Source organism: Blennius ocellaris (assembly GCF_963422515.1).
Source record: "Blennius ocellaris genome assembly, chromosome: 21".
In the NCBI taxonomy this organism is placed as follows: domain Eukaryota; kingdom Metazoa; phylum Chordata; class Actinopteri; order Blenniiformes; family Blenniidae; genus Blennius; species Blennius ocellaris.
In genome coordinates this window covers 4450853-4471397 of record NC_137670.1, presented here as the reverse complement: position 1 = coordinate 4471397, position 20545 = coordinate 4450853, and the positions used below count along the sequence as shown (strand labels likewise).

Genomic DNA, 20545 nt, shown 5'->3' with positions numbered 1-20545 from the left:
CATGGAGTGGCTCGGTGTTTGGAAAGAGCTTAGCGAAATTGTCATGGACTCTACTTTTATTCCATCGGCCAAAAGATTACACTTGATAGCCCTCATTCCCTGCTGTTGCTTTTCATTTCGGGTTGTTTCCACGCTGCACGAGCATAACGCACCACCGAACGACAGTCCACACACACACACACACACACAGTCATTACAGAAAGTGAGATATCGTGTGCCGACGGTGTGGGAAAGACAACTCCGCCGTGTCACTCTTGCTTCACGCCTTTATTGTTGAAGGGAAACAGCACACCGGCCTCGGCAGAGCACCTTTTACACACTCGTAACTGTTAAAAGCCGCAGCTGCGAGCGGATCGATTACAACTCTTCGTCTCACCTTGTGCAGGTTTTTCCGAGTGACGACTATAAATTTCTGTGCGGATCCCCTGTTTTTTTTTTCAGCCGTAAACAGATGTTTAAAGGAAAACGAAGGATCGTGATTATTAAAAACTCGACAGAGGAAGGTTACATACAACAACTTAGGTAGGGCGAGAGCAGCCAGAAATGTTGAGTTATTTTCCTCCAGAGAGGGAAAAACCGCTGGCAGACACACGAGTGAGAAACAGCCAAGATTTCTTTGGTCGAAGCATTAAATCTCATTTAACCATTAGGTAACATAAACACTCATTAGTGCTTAATATGCACTCAAGCAAGTTAGAGAGAAAGTCATCCCCCAATACTTGATGGATCACAATAAGGCCTATTACAATTGAAAAGAAAATACTTGGTGTGTATTTTGCAGAATGTTCTTTTTTTTTTTTTCAAATTGAGCCATAAAATTTCCATCATTCATGTGCAAAGTTGCCCGCGAACATAATTTTCCCTGCTTCAATATCTATTTCACACTTTCCGAATGCAAATCGAACTCATCACACAGGGACAAACAGAAGCATCGCATCTGAAAAATATAAACTGATAGCGAAAATGTTCAGCATAGCACATCCGTACGTGATGAGTCGAGACAAGGAGCCGGAAACAGAAATCACAGTTTCACTCTGACTCTCCCTAAACGTCCCACTCGTCGGGAGAAGAATGTCAGTAGTCAGAAAATACTTGACTTTCATTCCACAACAGTTTTCAATTCGTGACTCTTCCAGCCTGGCACGTTGAAACAACAGAACACACACCCTGGAACAATTATGGGAATAATACTGGGTGTTTTAACAGCTGTAGACTGGGGGAGGGCAGGAGGGGAGGCCGGACCGGACCGGGTCACTGTTTACTGGTCACAGACGGGAAGAAAAGTTAATTTTGAATAAACTGGAAAAAGCGTAGCCGTTGAAAGATCCTGTAAAAAGTTGAAATCTCTGTATCTATAAGCTCTTTGGGCTAATAAATAATAAAACAGGTATTTATGAATTGTTTTCATGTGCCTGTGGAGAGTTTCATAATTCTTTTGAAATCCTTCCGAAGGTCAGAGAGTTTTATTTCCTCCTGGCAGAAGAAGAAAGTACGTTTTAAATGTACTCAATTACAACTGCTGGATTACTGGGAATTGTACTCAATTAAAAATCTTATCTTGAGCTGCCTACACATATTAACTACATTTATTCAATTTGGTTGTTATGTCTTTTTTTGTCTTTCCTTAAGGAAGGAAGGAAGAAAGAAAGGAAGTTGTGTTCAAAATACTCAGGCTTAGTTTACGTGACAATATTTTATATATATATATATATATACCAGATGTGGTAATTCACTTGATAAACAGTTAAATATGAAAAGATTTTTTTTAAACTTGAATTAAAATTTTGGAAATTCTTTGAATTTCTTCTTCTGGGTTTGTTTGTTTGTTTGTTAAATCTTCTTCACCTCCTCACCTCATCTTCCTCACCTGATCTTCCCCATAGGTATTCCTCCTTTGATACTTCAGCCATATCCACAGTTTTTTGTATTTTTGTGCCTCACTCCCCTTTCTGTTTTCCTCTGTTCCCTCCTGTTTGTTTTGCTGAACTTCGCTCTCAGTCTGGATTCTCTGCTTTGTTTTCCTGTCTGACTTTTGTAAGTAAATCTCACTTTCCTTTTTTTTTTTTTTTGCTTTTACAAGCGGCCCCGGGAGTCACGCTCTCGGGCCCTCTGAGCAAAACTGTAATAAGATTATTATTTTGTTTTATTGTCACCACTGTTGAAGTAGGCTTTCCACTTGCGGAAGGCAGCAGTATGTGAAGAAAAGGTCCACAAAAATCACTTCCATGATGAATGGGCGGTGGAAGCTACAAGCCTGTGAACACAGCGGCTGGTAAAAGGGAAAGATTTCAATCGATTTTATAAAGGTGGAGACACAACACAGTAAAGTTATTGCCGTTGCTGCTTTATGAAGTTTGAAGGAGAGTTTCCGAAGCAATAACTGTAGATATCTCCAACAATATTCCCCCAAAAATGAATACTTCAAGAAAATTCCCATATAAAATAAGCTATTTGTGCATGTGTCTTTATAATTATATATTATGCATTTTTATAAAGCAGCTTTTAATGAGTGACTATTAAAGAAAAATCAATTAATTCTATGATCCTACAGCATCTGCTGCCTGTAATTTGACCCTAGCCTCATCCTCTCACTAATTACTGCTGCGATCACAGCAGAAGATCATGCATTGTGACATAAATCTGTGGTAAGATGATGAACTTGTGCAAATGTGCTTCAAGGGAGTCTGAAGGTGGAGTTTACTCAGGGAATTAAAAAGAAAAAAGACCAAACATGCCACACAAATTTTGAATGTGTGAAAACCTTGAAAAATTAAAAAAACGTGACTCCATTTTTGTTGAGAATCAAGCACATCGATCTGCATCAGTGGTATTCTAGATGTTTTTCAAACAAACTTTCCTCTGCTGTGGCACAGTGCATGCGTGATGAAAATGTCAAAATATTTTGCAAAACTCAACAATCACTATATATAATGACTGTTATCTCAACATAAAATCAATTTCAATTATGCAAAATATAGTGAAAAGTAAAAAAAAATAAAATAAACGTCTCCTATGACTTATGACATTATGGGTGTTTTATAAACTCGCCCTGGCAGCATGACTTTGAGGAGAGCAACGAGCCAGTTTGCTGTAGCATCTCAGTGTGGTATTGTGTCGCTGCTTGTAAAAATGTTGCCAAAAAAATCAATGTTTTCTTTGAAATTTTCACCATTTGCTTGGTGGTTTGTCCAGATTGGAGCTTCTTGCAGGTCAGTTTTGGCGCACGGGTTTTATGTTTGATCCCTGATTTAAAGTTGAGCTCAAATCTTTCTGGATTCACAGGTTGGTGTCGGTGTAGTTTTCGGTGTGTTTTTGGATCTAAAATAATCGGCTCATTGAGCCTTCACAGTCTCACCTTCCGGCTGCAGCCTCATAATTGACACAAAGACTTGAAAGCAACATGGAGACTCTCATCTCATTCATGGCAGGAAAGCAATCAGGCGCAGCATGCCTGTTGCTTTAAGTGCATTCAAATGCTCATGCGGGAGGCATGTGAGTCTGAAATAAACTTTACAGAACTGGAAATGTCTTTTTTTCCCCCTCCAAATCCAGGTATCAGCCAGTCAAAGTTACTTATGTTTCACATTAACGTCAATGATGTTGGATGTTTTGGCTCCGTGTTTCAGACGCATGACAGTTGCCGATAAAAGCTTTTTTTTTCTCCGTTTTCCGTTGACCACTTGATAGCTAAAACTCGCTCCCAGTAAAAGCCTGTGCCAGACATGTTGCAAATGCTCTTATTCATCAAACAGCTCCCCCTCTTGTGGCCGCGATGCCCCTGTCCCACCGCCAGCCCCCGGGAATGAGACGCTCTACTCCCTGACCCAAAACATCTGCCGCTAATACGGGTCAGTTTCATCCCCGCTCCTCTCCCTGCTCATGACAACCGAACGAAAAAACACAACCGGGATGAATCGAGCAGGCGGCTTGTTATTTCCCAGCACTTGTGTCAACATACAAAGGCACCTGCCGAGCTGTGAAATATCTAAACTAGGACACCCGCTGGGTCTCGTCGTCTCCAAAAAAGGCTCTTCCTGGCCTGGGGTCGAGCGAGGAGAGCCTAAGCCCACGGATTATTTACTGTACAAACAGCAGTCGAGTTATCATGACTGGGTGGTGTTATTTGTTATGACTGGGATTTAATGAAATAAAGAACAATGAGAGAAATGTAATTTTACTGGTTGAGTTCGGAAATACTTAGAAGTAACCCAAGATAGGAATCAAGAAACCAAAATTAGACCACAGCCATCATTCATCGTATCGGTTGTTACGCAAAGCTGATGCACCAAAATCACTTTTTTTAAAGACAAGTTCAAGTTCTAACCTTTAGCTACTTGCCAAGTAAAGATACAAATATGACTAAATGCCATAAAGCCTTATTCATTTGCAAACGATATGCTAAGGAAATCTTAATAAAACAGGTACAAAATCATTCGGTATCAGTATATCAGTATCGGTATCATGTCTAGTGAAGAGCATTTACACTCTGGCTGCATTGTAGAACTTGTTCACAAGTTCTTCAAAAAAGTGCTTTTACCACGACCCTTTTTCTTATCAGGCGACACAACCCACTCCAAACAGAAACAGCTCTGCTGATATCAGGATTCCGAGGAGAGCAAACATCTGGACCAGACAAGACTGAATGGCTAATTGTTTGTCAGACTTTGATGAAGTGCTTGAGTCCCAAGTACGAGGGAGGCGCTGATAGAGGCGTCCATTAGCCGTCCCAAACCGTCCTCATGTTGCTAAAACCCAGAGCTTTAAATAGAAACACTTGTCGTTGTCGCCGGTCGCTATCTTCTGTAGATGTTTATGTAAGAAAAAGCTGCTATTTTGAAGTCTTTCCATTAGTGCAGTGACTCCCAACCACAAGGGCTTGAACATGATTTCATCAGACGTATAATCCTCTGACCTCACTTTGTCTTCTATCCGTCTTCTGTGCTCCATGAAGACCTTTTGTCGTCACGTGTTTCCATTAATTTTCTCTTCATTTGGTGGCAGGATGTCGACTCAGATGCCTTTTGTCTGAACTTTTTCCTTTTTGTGAATTGCCCTCTTGTTCCAAGGTGCCACACTTTGCTGCCCCCATCCACAGACGATATGGGTCCACTGACCTCCGAATAGGGAAGTTTTATGCGACTGACCTTTTTGGGCTTTTACGTCTCCGTATTCACCGTCTGAGAAAATAGTGAAATTGTGACACTTAACACTGTCGCCTGCGTGTGTCTGGGGCGGCGGTGTGAAGACTGTGTGCCATTGAGACTACGGGTCAATTCATGACACTCGTCTCTCTGGTTTAATAGTGGAGCACTGAAACACTAAAAATCTGGAAAATACCACATTTATGGGCTATAAAGCCAATACAATGGCTTCAGACTTGAGTGGGATGATATTGAGTGATTCTCTCATTAAGTATGAGGTTACTTCACTAAACATTTGCCTGTTCATTACCGATTTACATCCTAGAGATCGGGCTTCCAGCAAAAAATACCTAGAAAAGATATGCTTTCTATATTTGGCTGCAACACCAGATCTGAACACTGCTTTATGTGGTGATAGTTGGCCCCCCAGAGGACAAGAGCTGAAACACCACAGAGATGTCTAACCTTCAAAGTAATGTGTTCCACAGCCTCTGGTGTTAAAACGGTGTGTTTAATTTCTGTTTTTGTTTGTTTTTGTTGAGGTCTTTTGTCTGGAAATCATTCATGTGGTGGAAAATAATCACTTTGTAATTATCAAGATGCATTCCAGATGTCTCGTTGTGAAAACAGATGGACTCCGGGTACAATCGGTCAATTCATAAACGAAAGAGAGAGAAAAAAAAATTAAGCTTAATCAGTCGAGCGCAAACAAAATCAGAAGTGGGGGGAAAAAGTGAGGGGGAAACCTGCGTGCCTTTCCAGTCTGATTGCACAGCGAGTCTTTATGCGAAACGTTTACATAACTGAGTGAGGTGTCACCTTTTACAGTACGTATCGCTGCCCTGTGACATGTGTTAGCACTGGGCCATCTGTACGCAACAACCCAGCACAATCATCTGCTGGGACTCAGCCTTGAAAACCGAGGAGCCAGAAGCTTGCAGTCCGCCCCTTTGATCATCTTCCTGATGTGTGGTCACAGTGGTTTTCACTCGGCTCGTTTTGGCTCAATCAAGCAGCCTTGATCTGTCGAGGTTCAGCTCCAGAAAGCCAGCGTTGCGCCCGCTTGCTGAAGCTCCACCGAGAAGCAGTCGATGAGCAATCAGATTGCTTCTTATCTATTTGGCCCGGCTGCATAAGGATGTTAATCACTCCCATATCTCAGTAATGGTGTTCCTGTTAATTGCCTCCCTTCGCTGTGGCCGTATCCCCTTTCACTTATGATCTCTATCTCCAAATGAGGTCAGAAAGGCATATGGATCTTGTTTCCAGACTGAATCCTAACGGGACGGTTGGAAGAGCACTGGCCGTGTGGCCTGGCGTTTAACGCCGTCCTCAGATCGAGGCACTCGTCGTGGCTCGCATGTGTTGAGGTCACCACTCCGTCAGGCCTTGGACTTATGTGTTAGAGTCCTCATTCAACCCAAGATTATCTCCTCTGAGAGTATCCTATGATACAGCTCGGTGTTTTCCCACAGCGGGGACACGTGGAAACCATTTTTTAGAGTGACTCAGTTCACCCCCTTGAGAACGCTACGATTTGCATATTCATTGAGCATCTGATGCTCGTGTCGTTGGACCCGGTAACGGTGTGATATCTGCATGGCTTCAGGACAAGTCAAGCACCCGTCTGAGACACATGCAAATGCAGAAGTGATGTAGGATTTGGTTAATCACATTGTTTACCATGACTGCGCGGGATCGGCCCGGATCGGGGACGATGCTGCTGGTTGAAGATGCTGCTGACACAGCATGACAAGAATTGAAAAATTAAATTGACAAATGAACTATGATGCAAATGTGCTTTGCGTCATAGTTGGAGGTGGAGATCTTTGTGGATCAGAGGTCACTTGGGACAAACTGAATTGTCTTTTGTTGCTTTTTTTTTCCCCACCTCCAACATTTGAAACCTTTTTTTTCCCTCCACTCCTCATGCATAAACAAACCTGCACCCTCCTCTCTTCAGCCAACACAGAACAGAAGGTCCAAGAGCATTCCTGCATGAGGACTTTCCCTTTTTCTGACTTTACTTTGATTTTACGCTCGTTATCGACCCTCCAGGACAAGGGACTCCATACCTGACCAAACAATGGGGGGGGGGGCAGCTTTGCTGACTGGCGAAGCTAAACTGAGCATGGTGGTGGTGGGGGGGGGGTTGCATTGTCTTCCTATGCCACGCCACCACAGAAGAAAGGGGGTGGGGAGGCGTTCTATCCGGTTTTCTGCGAACCGAATCAAATTGGCTGCTTGTGAAAGAAGTGTCTCTGAAGTGGGACGTCTTAACCCAGTCACTTCTCCTCATGAGCCTTTGTTATTCACCGGCGCCCAGCTGTTGTGCCGCTGCAGTCAAAGCACAGGACCTTCTCCCCCTGGTCTTCAACCTCCTCACTCCTAATGATGCCCTCCAGGCACAAGGGTAAAGGAGGGCAGGTGGCAGGGTCAAAGGTCTCTGTGGATGGGACAAAGTCTTCCCACTGTGACGCGGCAATTCACCAAGATTTGTGCCTCGATTTGCTTTGATGCCGAGTTTATCAGTTAATCGAAAGGCAGTTTGGAGAAATGTTGGTGGCATTTTCGGACTTTAATCTCACTATTCAGGCACAGACTATGGTTCTATTTACACAATAAAGTTTCTGGTTAGCAAGCCAGGCCACAAGTTGACGTTGTTGGGTTTTTTTTTTGTATCGAAACCATACGCATATGCAGCAGAGAACGACATGCAACACCTATACACAGACATTCTAGTAGACAGACAACCAAGATGGATTGTTATCACGTAGACTGTCGGCTATAAAACTACCAAGCCCCAGGAGAATATGACATTGTTCTTATTGTCCATCTGCTTAGCATGAGGAACTATTTACTACTGTTGTGGTGTGCATGTTCACTATCACAGTTTTCTAAAGGTTCCACTTTGAGAGCTGTTTTCAAAAAGTTGCATTTTCAGAGGCTCCGAGCACTGTCGTCGTGTAAAGGGACCCCCAAAATGCGACAAAATATTAACGTTTTCACTTGAAACTGTTGCCGTGTAAATGGGCCCAACGCTGATTGATGGTAAATAAACAACAGGATGAACTTTAACTTGGAAAAATCAATCATAAAACTCCTGTGATAGGTAAAGAGAACACAAAATACAAGTAAACTGATGTAATTTAAGGTTGAATTTGGATTTGTTTGAAAAAATGATTAAAACTAAACTTGTAAAATAACAATTGAGTCTGCAAATGCAAGACAACAACAAAAAACTGCTAGTTTTGTACATTGATCATTTGGTTTCACTAAAGTTTTGTCAAAAAGATGTAGGAAGGGGTTTGTGTCGCCTCCTATATATAATCTAGGTTGACTCTAAGGGGGAAAAACAGTTGTGAATCTCATATCTCAATGTCCTTTATTCCTCACAATACAAATGATCAAATACTGACCTCTGGTGTACATTAATGAGACAACAGTAAGAATAAGAGCAGACACTTCACATGAAGGAGCTTCAGCACATAAGACAGAAGGTGAATTTTATTTAATATGTTGGCATCAAGCAAATCCGATGAAAATCATTAACGCACTTTTGAAAGTCCTCCGAAGAACAACTTGTCCCCCCCTGGATAGTTTCAGCTCAGCGTTTTCAGCTTCCACCTAGATCTCACTAAATCTCACTGAGCATGGCGTGGAGAGAGATCTCTGAAGCTTGTGCTTGTGATTCTTCAGCTCTGCTGTGCCACTTTTAATGAATCCATCTTCCCTCTTAGGGGTCTTCTGTGCGTCAGAGTTCGGTGTATATGGGAGGAAAATTCTGCTTCCTTACATATTTGTATTGTCTCGCTTCAGAATCGGCACACAGGTCGAGGCCCTGATGGGACTACTGTCGTCTGTGCGCAGGTTCTGTTTCCAAACCCGGAGATCACAGCGAGGAGCCCAGGAATCTCGCAGCCTGATGTTGCTCTCTGTGTTGACGCCGACTTCGTCCATACATTGGTGCTTTTGGATCATGTTGACCTTGAGGGCGATGGAATTGCTTGTCAGGGGATGATGGAGGCCTCTCTTCTTGATCCGCTGAGATGCCGCCCTCTCACTCCGCATCACTGACTCTTTCCCAGCTGGCAGGGGGAAAAAAAGTTTGAACAAGGATGAACTCATTTTAAAACTTCCTCTGAGAACCACTTGCTCACCATTTGTTCGACGCTCGGCAGAGGCAGCCAGGCAGTGGGCTTTGGAAAGCAGCTCAGCACCGTCTGGTTTCACAATGGGGCGGTCTGGAATCGAAACCACTCCTGAACCAGATTTCTGTGGGAGCAACTCGTCCCCCGGACCTCCCTGCATGGAGTCTGCGTAGTCCCAAAACACCATGGCAAACTGGTAGAGCTTCACACTGGACTTGGTATTCACCAGGATACTTAAAGAGTCAGACACCAAAAAAAACCAAAAAACTTTCTAATTAACAATCTAAAATGAAAGTAGTACTGTTGTAAGAGTGAGCCTCACTCACCCAGTGTCGTGGAAGTGCACGGACAGTATAAGATGTGCTTCCATCTCTGCTGTTATAACTCTCAGACACTCCCCGGTGAGAAAATTAAATATGCGAATCTTTCCATCCGCACAGCCGGTAACGACACGAAGGTAGGCAAGAGTCAGAGATTTGACCTCCCTGGGAATTAATCAGATGATGGTGATTTTTTTTTTCTTTCTGCATTGCAGGCTTAAAAGGTTTCGTTCTTACATTGGGTGGTTGAAGGTAATCAGACACTCTTTGGCATCACTGTTGATGCTCCACGCCATAACATTGCCGCTGGCATCTCCAGAGAGAAGATGCCACTTGTCCAAAAACAGGCACGTCACCGAGCTCCTGTGGGCATTGATCACCTCCAGAAACAAACCCTCGCGTAAATGTTTTATCGTCTGTGTACAGTTGAACGAATAACAGACTTCTCAGCTCACACACTCACTCTGAGCAGCGCTCCTTTCTCCAGGCTCCACATCTTGACCAGGCCGAGATCACAGCTGCTGCACACTGTTGATTTGTAGATCTTTACACAGTGAATGGGGCTGCGGTGCTTGAATTTAAGATCCCCGAAACATTCTCCTGTTGTTAGACTCCATACTGGGGGGGGGGGGGGGGGGGTGAGATTTATTTTAGTTTACCAACAAAGCTTCAAGCCAGGGGTGGCAAACAATGAGGCCCATGGGCTAAAACTGGCCTGCGATTGAATATAATAATGTTTTGTATCAGTGAGATTCTATCTCTGTTAAATGACACTCAATCCTCAAAGGCAGGTTACCTTTTACACAACAGTCTCCCGATCCCGAAACAAGTCTGTCATCGTAGACGTCGAGGCAGTTGACAGTGCGAGTGTGACCGTACAGCGTCCTCTCACATTTGTCTGTCGTCAAACTCCAACAGCTGGAGGTGAAACGGAAAAAAGACCTTCACTCGTAACAGAGACTCATTACCAAACAAGAGTGCAGAGGTTGATTGATTATAGAACGACGTTTTGAAGTAAAAATGCAAACGCTTCCATTGTGTTTTTGTTGTCCATTTCAAATGTCCATGTACTCCCATTGTTTATCGTATATTGTTCTCTTGTGCGTGGTTTCACAACAAACCAACAACATCCTTTCAGCGTTTCTCACCTGATTCTAGTGTCGCGGCTCGCAGTTATCACCAGATCTCTGTCCTGACAGAGCAGCACGGCGTGGATGCTTCCAGCGTGGCCTTTCAGCACGGCCACGTCTTTAACGTCCGACGCCACGCAGTGGAGACGCACCCGGCAGTCCTTCGAACCCGTGGCCATCAACTTCCCTCCTCTGTAGTCCAACACCCGGTGAGGGTCCTCTCTGTAAGCAGTGGCACCAAGACAACATTCTTTTAGGTACCGTTCGCACAACGTCTCAAGTGGAAACGCATCATTTTTGCATTTCAGAAAAGCTGTGGTTGCGTTTTCCCCCATTTCCACGGAGACGGAACTGAGTCAGTTTACTATCAATAACTTTGGAAGCCGTTTTCAAAATGTTGTGTTTTCAGTGGTTCTGAGCACAACTGTTATGTAAATGAATGTCCAAAATGCAATGAAAGTTTTCTGTTTTCACTTGAAAATGTTAGTGTAGGGGGCCACATAAAGACCAACTTCATCTTGAGTGGGCTTGACCAGTAAAATAGCACTATAATAACATTTAAATGGGTCATATTATTCAGCATTTCAATATTTTCACATGGTCTCATTGGTCCAAAAATATTGTATTCAAAGTGTATTGTCCCAAATCCAGCTTTTCCTTGGTTTTCATCTATTTGAATATTGGATCATAGGAGCTGCATTCAGAATCTGCTGTCCAGCTTGGATCTAAATATTGTGTTGTGTCCACTACTGTTAAGAAACCTGCATAAAAAAGTCGAGTTCTTGCAGGCCCGGTTTGGCCCACGGGCCTCATGTTAGAAACAAGTGAAGACATAGAGCACACTCACTTGGCGAGTAGCACTTTGGTAAAATAGGCACCACAATACACATTCCGCTCCTCCACGCGCTCTGCTTTGGTTCTGATGTTGGCATAAGCAGATTGAAATGGCATCGCCTAGAAATCCAGTGGAAAGCGTTAATGTATTGAAGATTTGAGAAAGAAAAAGTCCATCTTGACAAACCTTTTGGACGGGAGAATAAACACTCTCTTCTTCATCATCTCTTATGGGTACAAGGATTTCAACAATGTCGGCATAAGTTGGACTGATTATACTTTTGCTCTTCTGGAAGAGAAAAGAAAATGTCATCATTGCAGATTATGTTTCTGTTTGAATTGTTGAATTTCTCCACCACATCATATCTTACTCTCTTACTCATCAAAGCAAATATATTGAGGATTATTATATAATCATCTGGACTTTCAAACCGTTACGATGGCCTTCATTTGAGCATGAAGAACTCCTCTTAACTTCTTCTCTTCCGTGGTTTCTTTTGCCATTTGCTGCCAGGATCGACAGACCTTCTTGCAGTTGCTCAAAGTGTGCTCCTCCAACAGACCTGGCAGATGACAGAGACACGTCCCATTGCAAGACAAGAAACATGCTGGATCAATAAATACAGAACTGTAATCTTTTGCTTTTTTTGGCATAAAGCCTTTGGATGTCTTTTGTATTTATTTTAGCCTGCTGTCACCACGGTTTGCTTGGCAGGGACTTTTTCTTTTTTAATCTCAGCTGGTTCACATCATGAGTTTTAAGATTTTGAGCACTCAGTCAGTGGAAACTGTCACATTAACACAAATGAACTTGCCTAAAATCCTCTTGGCCAGATGAACGGGAAGGCGAGTGATGAAGTCTCGGTATCGGCCGACTCCGGACACAGACCTCGACGACCCAAGTACGACCATCAGTGCAGGATCCTCTGAGTCTTCATCATGTCGACTCCCATAATGGCTACTCCCTGGATGGGGATCATTGTATGAAAACATCCGTGCAAAATTTAAAGACAGTGGTTGAAAATATGCAACAGTCATGTACTTTCCATATGTCATCTGCATGTTCTTTATGAGTGTAGTTGTTTTTTTGTTTTTCCCAGGTTTTCTATCACAATTCAAAAACACCTACTTTGATGTTGTGACTCAAAAGTTTGCCTGTCGGTGTGAACATGAGCTTGTGTGATTGTTTGTGACATGTCCATGATGCACCCAGCCTCCACCCAGAGTCAGCAGAGTTGGAAAAGTTGATGTCAACATTATAATATGATTACTGACGGTTACTTTGAAAACAATTGTCTTACAAAAAAAATAAAAAATCAATCCTCTGTGGAAAACAAAGCAGCAGCAGATGTAGAGAAAGTAAATGTAGTGGTCCTATGAGAATTTTAAAGGTTATAATAACATTTTTTTTCCGGCCTCGTCCCACTCAGAGTGAAATTGGGCTGAATGTGGCCCCTGAGATGTATGGATTAATAACGTGAACATCAGTCACTGAATGTTCCTCTTGCATCCTCTCCTGGCTGATAGTTGGAAGTTGAATTCCAACTTTGTCTATAATTGCAGGGTGAATTGAAAAGGAAATGCATGAAGTCTTAGGATGTTTATTTTTCTTTTCTTACCATTAAATTGCAGAAAATCGTGTTTTTGTCGGATCAGGAGCACGCTGGCTAAGTTATAGGCCATGCGTAAAAGCGCAGAGTCGCACAGTGTGAATATGCGGCAGAGATAACCGGATTTAACGCAGTCTGGACTCATGCTGAACCACTTCCAGATCTCCCTCTCGTCCACACCTGACGGTTTCTCTTCCGTCGCTCGGTGTGAACTTCGAGAAGGGAAATCTTCCGGCGAGATGGGAGTTCTGGACCTGGCGTAGGTGAACAGACTCCACGAAGTGACGTCCAGCGCGCTCTGGACGCTTTCCAGCAGCTGCCTGTTTTTGCAGCGTAAAATCAGCGACATGAGGAACCTCCTCCGAAAGTCCTGCGACGACCTCCACACGCGCGCCACGGAGCCCGGTGGTCTCGGAGCGAAGACGCACGACGGACACATCCCGCACCGGCTCCCGCATCTCCGCAACGCTTTCAGGTGAAGTCCGTCCGTCGAGTCCGACACGGTTTCATGCGCTTCGACGGGCTGCATGTCGACGTTGTGCATGGCAACAATTGCTTAAAATAAAGATTTTTTTTTCTTTCTTTCAAGGATGGCCACTAACAAGCCAAGTCAGCGCGTTGCCAGTCAACAGGCAGGACGCTGCAGTGACGGCGCGTCTGATTGGATGAAAAGACTTGACTACAGTGACTATAAAAACTCATGTCACTGCGGAATCATGGATTTTGTTGCTTTATATGTCACTTTATATATTTTAAAATGCTGTGTTTCCCATGATAATCTTCTTCTCTCCTTAAATGATTATTTCTAGTAGTTATATAATAATAATAATAATAATAATAATGATGATGATGATACATTTTATTTGTAATGCACGGAAGCATTCATTATACAAAGTATTTTTATTCTGACAGACAGCCAACAGTAAGAGTGTGGTAAACTCTATAAGGTGAACAGATTCAAACACATTCCTCAATCACGATGGATCAGTCATAATGTGATTAAAGCAACCCAGTACGATATCACAGTATACAGAGCTTGAGTATCACCATATGTGATAGCTTATACAAACACAAATGAACACACGGAGTAAATGTTGTCATATTAAATACAAGTATTCGCAAAAACAATAGAAATAAAAAAAAATACCCGTGCGCCGCCCGGGAATCGAACCCGGGTCGCAAGAATGGGAATCTTGCATGATACCACTACACCAGCGGCGCCGATGGTAGATGAGTTGTCACGCCCCAATATAATGTAATTTCAAAATAGTTGTTATTCTTTGGTGAATGTCCGTTGCGATATTCCTAATTGCCAATACGGTTTCTGTAACATTAAAAAATGTGTGGATATAAAACAAACATGTTTGAGTTGAAGAGCGGCCAAAATTCCAACTTTAATTCCCTTTTCCGCTCAGACTGTGACGTGGCTGCTATCACTTCCGGGTGAGTCACCTGGCGCTCGGTCAGGTTTGTTTGTGTTTTCCAACCCGAACCTCTCATCTAAGCAGAGCAGTCCTCTCACTCTTCAACAGCAATAATCAAACCGTCTGAGAATTATAACCATTACACCAGCAGTGAGAGGAAAAGCGGACATGTTGAGCGGGTTAATGCGTAGATGGCCTGTGTTTATGGAGCTAGCCGAGCGTGCTAACGCTAGCTAAAGAAACCTGGATGTTGTGAGTCAGGAAAGTGGTAATTTACACCAAAATCCCTCTCGTTTTTGTTAATTGTTTTTATTGCCATGTCTGGCGTGGAGTGGGTTGAGACGGCAGAGGAGGTGGTTGTAACAGAAGACCGTCTTCCTCCTGAAAGAATAAGCCCCACAGGTAAAGTATCACAACTTGTTAATTTATGTGCTCATTGTATTTTCAAAACTTCTTTAACAAGCGTTTTCTTCTGCTAAATGTACTCCAATCTCTATTCATTCTTGTATATTTGTTTTTGTTTCTAATATAATTATTTGATTGTCACTGTTTTTGTGGATACATGACACATGACAAAAGTGAGTTTTTATTCACATCATTTGTGCTTCATAAGTACTCGAATAGGTTAAAATAATGTGTTTATGAAATTCCTGATTTGCAAGCTGAAACTTTAAAAAAAATAAACAAAACATGCTTGAAATATTCCCAATCATGATTAATAAATCTCAACATGCATTCTATTTTTAGAGTCCCAGTTACAGCATAAGAGAATAAAAGCATTCTCCATTGTATTTTTTGAGAAGTGTCTTCACGTTTCTATCCATAGTGAGTCAGGGAAACATTTCTCAGGTACTTTATCTAATCAAAGAGGCTTTCTGTCAACAATTTGCTTGTTCTCTCATTGTGCAAAGCCTCTCCCACTTTTGTGTAAATCATTGTTTCTGGTCATTTTTGTCAGCAGATGTTTGAAATTCAATAATCCTCTGACTTTTAGCTTGATAATTGGTTTAAAGTTGGATTTGCTTTAAATTATGAGAAATTGCAACCAACATTTCTGTTCTTGCAGTGATTCATGTTTTGGAGGCGGAGACGACACCGATCCAGAAGCTGCTGAACTCAGTGGGGCAGGGAGAAACTCTACAGGAGGGCTTCTGTGAGTAAAAGCTTGTTCCTGCAGTTTTTAACCTTTTCAAGTGAAAACGTCAAACTTTAGTTGTGTTCTGGGAGTCTGTTTACACAACAACGGTGGTCGGAGCCACTGAAAACGAAACTATATTTTTGAAAACACTCATACTCCACTTTCTGGATATTTGGCTATTTGGATGTGTTTTCAACGTCTGTAATATATGGTATCATTTAACTAACATGTTCAACCGTCTTGTTTTCCAGATTGCGAGGAGTGTGTGAGTCTCTTCCAGGATCAGAATGATCCTGAGAACATCAGCGGCCCGTCGTTTGTTCTCGACTTTCCAACCAGCCTGGGCGTCCCACAGAGAGCTCTCCTGACGTTACCCTACGGCCTCATGATCGGCAGATCCAGCATTCCCAACGCCGGTATCGGAGTCGTGAATCACGGACCGGCCGTTTCTCCTGGGATGCATTTTGGACCGTACGAGGGCGAAGTGACAACCAGGGAAAATGCCAGTGACTTCTCCTGGGAGGTGAGCCAAGAGATCCTCAGTAAAAAAAAATCTTAAAATGGAACATTACACCAATTTCAAGCTGAAAGTTATCATTTTCTTTCTTTTTTTTCCCGCAGATTTACAAGGACAAAGATCAGTATGAATACATAGACGCAGCCAGAGAATCGCACTCAAACTGGATGAGGTAGGAAAGTCTCAAGAATTCTTAATTTTGCATCTGGAGTTTTTAATTGTCTCGCTAAAAAAAAGGAAAATATATTGTAAACAAGTTTTCAAATTCATCAATGTTAAGTCTCGAGCCACTTGTACTTCCCACTGCAGAGAATACAGCAAAGTTGAAGTTAAAAATTGATAAAGTAGTAGTTTTATTTTATCTAGCAAGATGGGCAACGTCGATAAATCTACTGAAGCAAAAAATTAAACAGACACATTTTTCAACTTAAGACTCAACAAACAACCTGGGAAAGTTTTTTTTTTTTCTGAGTGCCGCTGTGAATATGGGTGTAGGAACAAAAAACTAAGCACTTACTTGGCCAGTCAATGGGAAATTAACGGAGGTTCAGTGGTAAAAGCAGCAAGTGTCATTTAAGTGTTAAGATTGTTATAATATTGAGTGTTGGATAGTGAAAGACGACTTATTCTGTTTGATGTATAAGACAGACAGCTAAAGAACATAGCCGCCCTCTGTTCAAACTATTTAAAATATTTTTTGGGACAGGATACGCAAATTCGGTTTTTCGTAACCTTTTCCTCCTGGACGCAGGTACATCAACTGTGCTCGTAGCAGAGATGAGAGCAACTTGTTGGCGGTGCAGTACAAAGGCAGCATCCTCTTCCACTGCTGTCGCACCATCAGTCCCGGAGACGAGCTCATGGTGTGGCCCAGCAGCAAACTGCTGTCCCACTGCAGCGACGTGTGGAGCCAGAGGTGGATCCTCAAGCTGAACGCAGAAGGTAACTTGACTCTCAAATTGTTTTATCGTCTGTTTCACTGACAAGAGCTCGGATGGTTTGACGGTGTTTTGCCTGTCGCTTGCAGATGGCGGCCTGTCTGTGACACCGCAGATGTTCCTGTGCTCCCACTGTCAGCTGGCCTTCACCACGGAGGCTTTTCTGCAGCGGCACGTAGAAAACTCTCACACGCAGCCCCAAGCCGGCGAAGCAGCCGACCGCGAGGACGCTCCCGCGGCCGACTGGGATCAGCCCGCGGCGTCTTCGGCCGCCACGTCAGTCGATTCCGACGAGTCCAAAACGTGCGGCGACTGCGGGAAGGTTTTCAAGCAGCTCCCGCACCTCAGGAGGCACAAGCTCTGCGTGCATTCGAACAAGCGTCCCTACTGCTGCCCGCACTGCCGGCGGAGTTTCAGCCAGGCGTCCGGCCTCATCCGACACCAGCTGGTTCACCGGAAGCACACCGTCATCAAAGAGCGCCACCAGTACAAACCGCCCAGCGGAGAGTCGCGCGTCGTGACGACTTCTGGACCGTCGAAATCTGAAGAACCGGAGAAACCCACAGCAGGCGAAGGCTCGCGAGACGCAGAGACTGCGCCGTCCAATTGTGCCAACTGCGGGAAGAGCTTCGCGAACGAGGCGTCCCTCAAAAAGCACAGGATGTTCGTCCACGAGAACCTGCGCCCCTATGTCTGCACGGTGTGTCAGAAAAGCTTCGGCCAGTGTCACGACCTCAGCAGGCATCTCTGGAGTCATCAAAACCAGAATAAAAAGCGAGGGACAGTAATCCAAGAACCCGAGACCTCCGTCGCGTTGGCCTTTTCCTGCTCGGGGTGTCCGAGGACATTCTCCTCGGTGGACGCTCTTCAGCAGCACGTGACGGAAGCTCACTCGGAGGCGAGCGTGGCTGAAGGTCAAGACGTGAATCCGTTGATCGTGGTGGAGGTTGTCCAGGACGTCCCCTCTCAGAGGCCCCAGCGACCCGGAGCGAGATCTAAAATCTTGGCCATAACCAAGCTGCTGTCGCCCAAGAGAAGGGCGTCCAGTCCCGCTGGCAGCGGGCAGAGCCCCCCGCCGCCGCCACCAGAAGCAGACGCCGGCGGGAATCCAACCAAAACCAAATGGTTTTGCTGCAGCCGCTGCAAGCAGACGTACGGGGACGCCGCCGACCTCAAAGCCCACCAGTGCACGTCCAAACCGCACAAGTGCGGGCAGTGCGGCGCCACCTTTGGCAAGCTGGGCTTCCTGAAGCGGCATCAGATCACGGCGCACACCAAAGCCAAGTCGTACAGCTGCGAGCGCTGCAGGAAGGTCTTCACCACGTGCGGCAACCTGAAGCAGCATCAGAAGATCAACACCTGCATGAAGTACCACTGCACGTCGGAGCTGTTCCCCTGCTCGTACTGCCAGTTCTCCTTCAGCGTGAAGAGCTACCTACTGAAGCACATCAAGAGGCACCATCCCGTCGAGTACCTGGCCCTCTGCGACTCGGACGGCCTCGTTCCTCCACTGCTGGACGAGGAGGAGGAGGAGGAGGAGGAGGAGGAGGGCGGAGACAAAGAGCACATCTGTCAGGAGTGTGGGAAGATCTTCTCGAGCACCAAAGCCTTCAAATCTCACAAGTGTCCGCCGCAGGTCAAAGTCCTGTACCTGTGCACTGACTGTGGGAAGGGCTTCAGCAACCACTACGGCCTGAAGCAGCACCAGCGCATCCACACGGGCGAGAAGCCGTACAGCTGCCCGCACTGCACCAAGAGCTTCTCCTACGTGGGCCAGCTCAACGTGCACCTGCGCACGCACACCGGCGAGAAGCCCTACCTGTGCACGCACTGCGGCGAGAGCTTCCGGCAGTCCGGCGACCTGAAGCGCCACGAGCGGAAGCACACGGGCGTGCGGCCGTACAGCTGCCCCGAGTGCAGCAAGAGCTTCAGCCGCCCGCAGAGCCTCAAGGCCCACCAGATGCTGCACCGCGGGCAGCGCATGTTCAAGTGCACGCAGTGCGGGAAGAGCTTCTCCAGGAACTATCACCTCAGGAGGCACCACCAGAAGATGCACACGTAAAAAAAAAAAAACACCCCCCGACAAAAGACGGTCTATGGAAACATATTGCAATCACATTTAAAGAACGTATTCCAAATGATATATTAAATATAACTCTCTTTTCAAACCGACCTGAGCAATCAGAAAAGACTCAAAGGGAACATCTGCAGCTGAGAACGTTTGCTTCAATTCTTTTGTTTTGTATTCCAATTTTCCAAACACAAATATGTACTAAATTCCCGAAATACATAGCCTTTTTCTTTTCTACTTAATTTAAAATGTTTTTCTCCATTCTTTTGTACCACACAAGTGTATTTGAATCATATAAGAGAATATCACTTTTGGTTTTGTCACAAAATACTAAACCAGTTCTTCGCAACTCACCTGCTTTAACAGTTTATTCTGAATTATTGAGGTCGATCTGAATGGGATCAGCAGCTATCTGCTACTTTTTCGATTATAGTCCCATTAAGGTTTCACTTAAATGAAAATAGTTCACTTTTTCCTAGAAAATGTAGAAAAGTTGCAATATTTCGGTATTTCTTCAATCTGATATGGAATAAAATGATCTCAATTCAGAGAAATGGCCAAAAAATGGTATCCAATATTGTTTTGTTAACTGAATTAATTAAGGAGAAAAGTGTATTCCTTTCAGATTGAGGAAAAACCTAAACACTAGTGAAATGTAAAAAAAATAATTATAATTTTTTTTACATGAATCTGAACAGGTGTTTCACTGGAGTGTTGAATTCACGTTGGATTAAAAAAAAAGTAATTTAACCAAAATGCCACTTTTTGAATTAATGACATTTGCCATTAAAAAAAAAAGTAAACATCTTCACAGACTTATCTGTGCTCAATTTTAGAGATAAACCTGACAAGGATCAGATGATTTAAAAAGAAATCTGGGGGAAAAAATCCTCATTTATTCAGAAAATGTCAAAATACCTTTTTATTTTTTGTGAAATGGAGACTTTAGTTTACCTTCTGAAAGACTCAGTTGTAGCTGATGTGAAGAGAATTTCACAAAATCAGGGGTGTCAAACACATTTCAGGATCCACACGACGCCGGAATTCATCAATTTCCTGGAAAGAGTGACTTAACCCTTAAATCTCAACTCTAAAGTTTTCCTTTGTTGTGGTGCAGAAGATATGTGATGAAAATGTTTAGTTTCTCAAAAACAAAAGTTACTACAGAAAATTACTCTTAAATCATTTGTTAAATATAGCAACTTTTTCCTTGACATTTTCACAATTTACTCGTTGGTTTGGCCAGAATGGTTGGGCTTGATGTTTGACGC

The 20545-nt window shown here is 43.8% G+C and overlaps 2 protein-coding genes across 2 annotated transcripts; one reads left to right on the top strand and one right to left on the bottom strand.

Annotated features, from left to right (window-relative positions):
- Positions 1–6649: 6649 nt before the first annotated feature.
- fbxw10 (F-box and WD repeat domain containing 10) lies at positions 6650–13730 on the bottom strand (the record flags this gene model as incomplete). Its single annotated transcript, XM_080516996.1, has 14 exons — positions 6650–6744; positions 6825–6880; positions 8938–9229; positions 9302–9525; positions 9619–9777; positions 9850–9992; positions 10076–10230; positions 10409–10530; positions 10761–10964; positions 11590–11696; positions 11764–11865; positions 12015–12139; positions 12392–12541; positions 13196–13730. The coding sequence occupies 14 exons, from the start codon at positions 13728–13730 to the stop codon at positions 6650–6652; spliced, it is 2469 nt and encodes an 822-aa protein (XP_080373122.1).
- Positions 13731–14690: 960 nt separating this feature from the next.
- LOC308145321 (histone-lysine N-methyltransferase PRDM9-like) lies at positions 14691–20536 on the top strand. The gene is made up of 6 exons (XM_080516710.1): positions 14691–15012; positions 15677–15763; positions 16000–16271; positions 16370–16437; positions 17017–17207; positions 17293–20536. The coding sequence occupies exons 1-6, from the start codon at positions 14928–14930 to the stop codon at positions 19263–19265; spliced, it is 2676 nt and encodes an 891-aa protein (XP_080372836.1). The 5' UTR covers positions 14691–14927; the 3' UTR covers positions 19266–20536.
- Positions 20537–20545: the final 9 nt, after the last annotated feature.

What these genes read in the sequence shown, in the direction of transcription:
- LOC308145321 (XM_080516710.1), top strand. Translation starts at nt 14,928, where the DNA reads ATGTCTGGCGTGGAGTGGGTTGAGACGGCAGAGGAGGTGGTTGTAACA. An exon ending in CCAGTGACTTCTCCTGGGAG is followed by an intron (nt 16,272 to 16,369) that starts GTGAGCCAAGAG and finishes TTTTTCCCGCAG; the next exon opens with ATTTACAAGGACAAAGATCA. An exon ending in CCTCAAGCTGAACGCAGAAG is followed by an intron (nt 17,208 to 17,292) that starts GTAACTTGACTC and finishes TGTCGCTTGCAG; the next exon opens with ATGGCGGCCTGTCTGTGACA.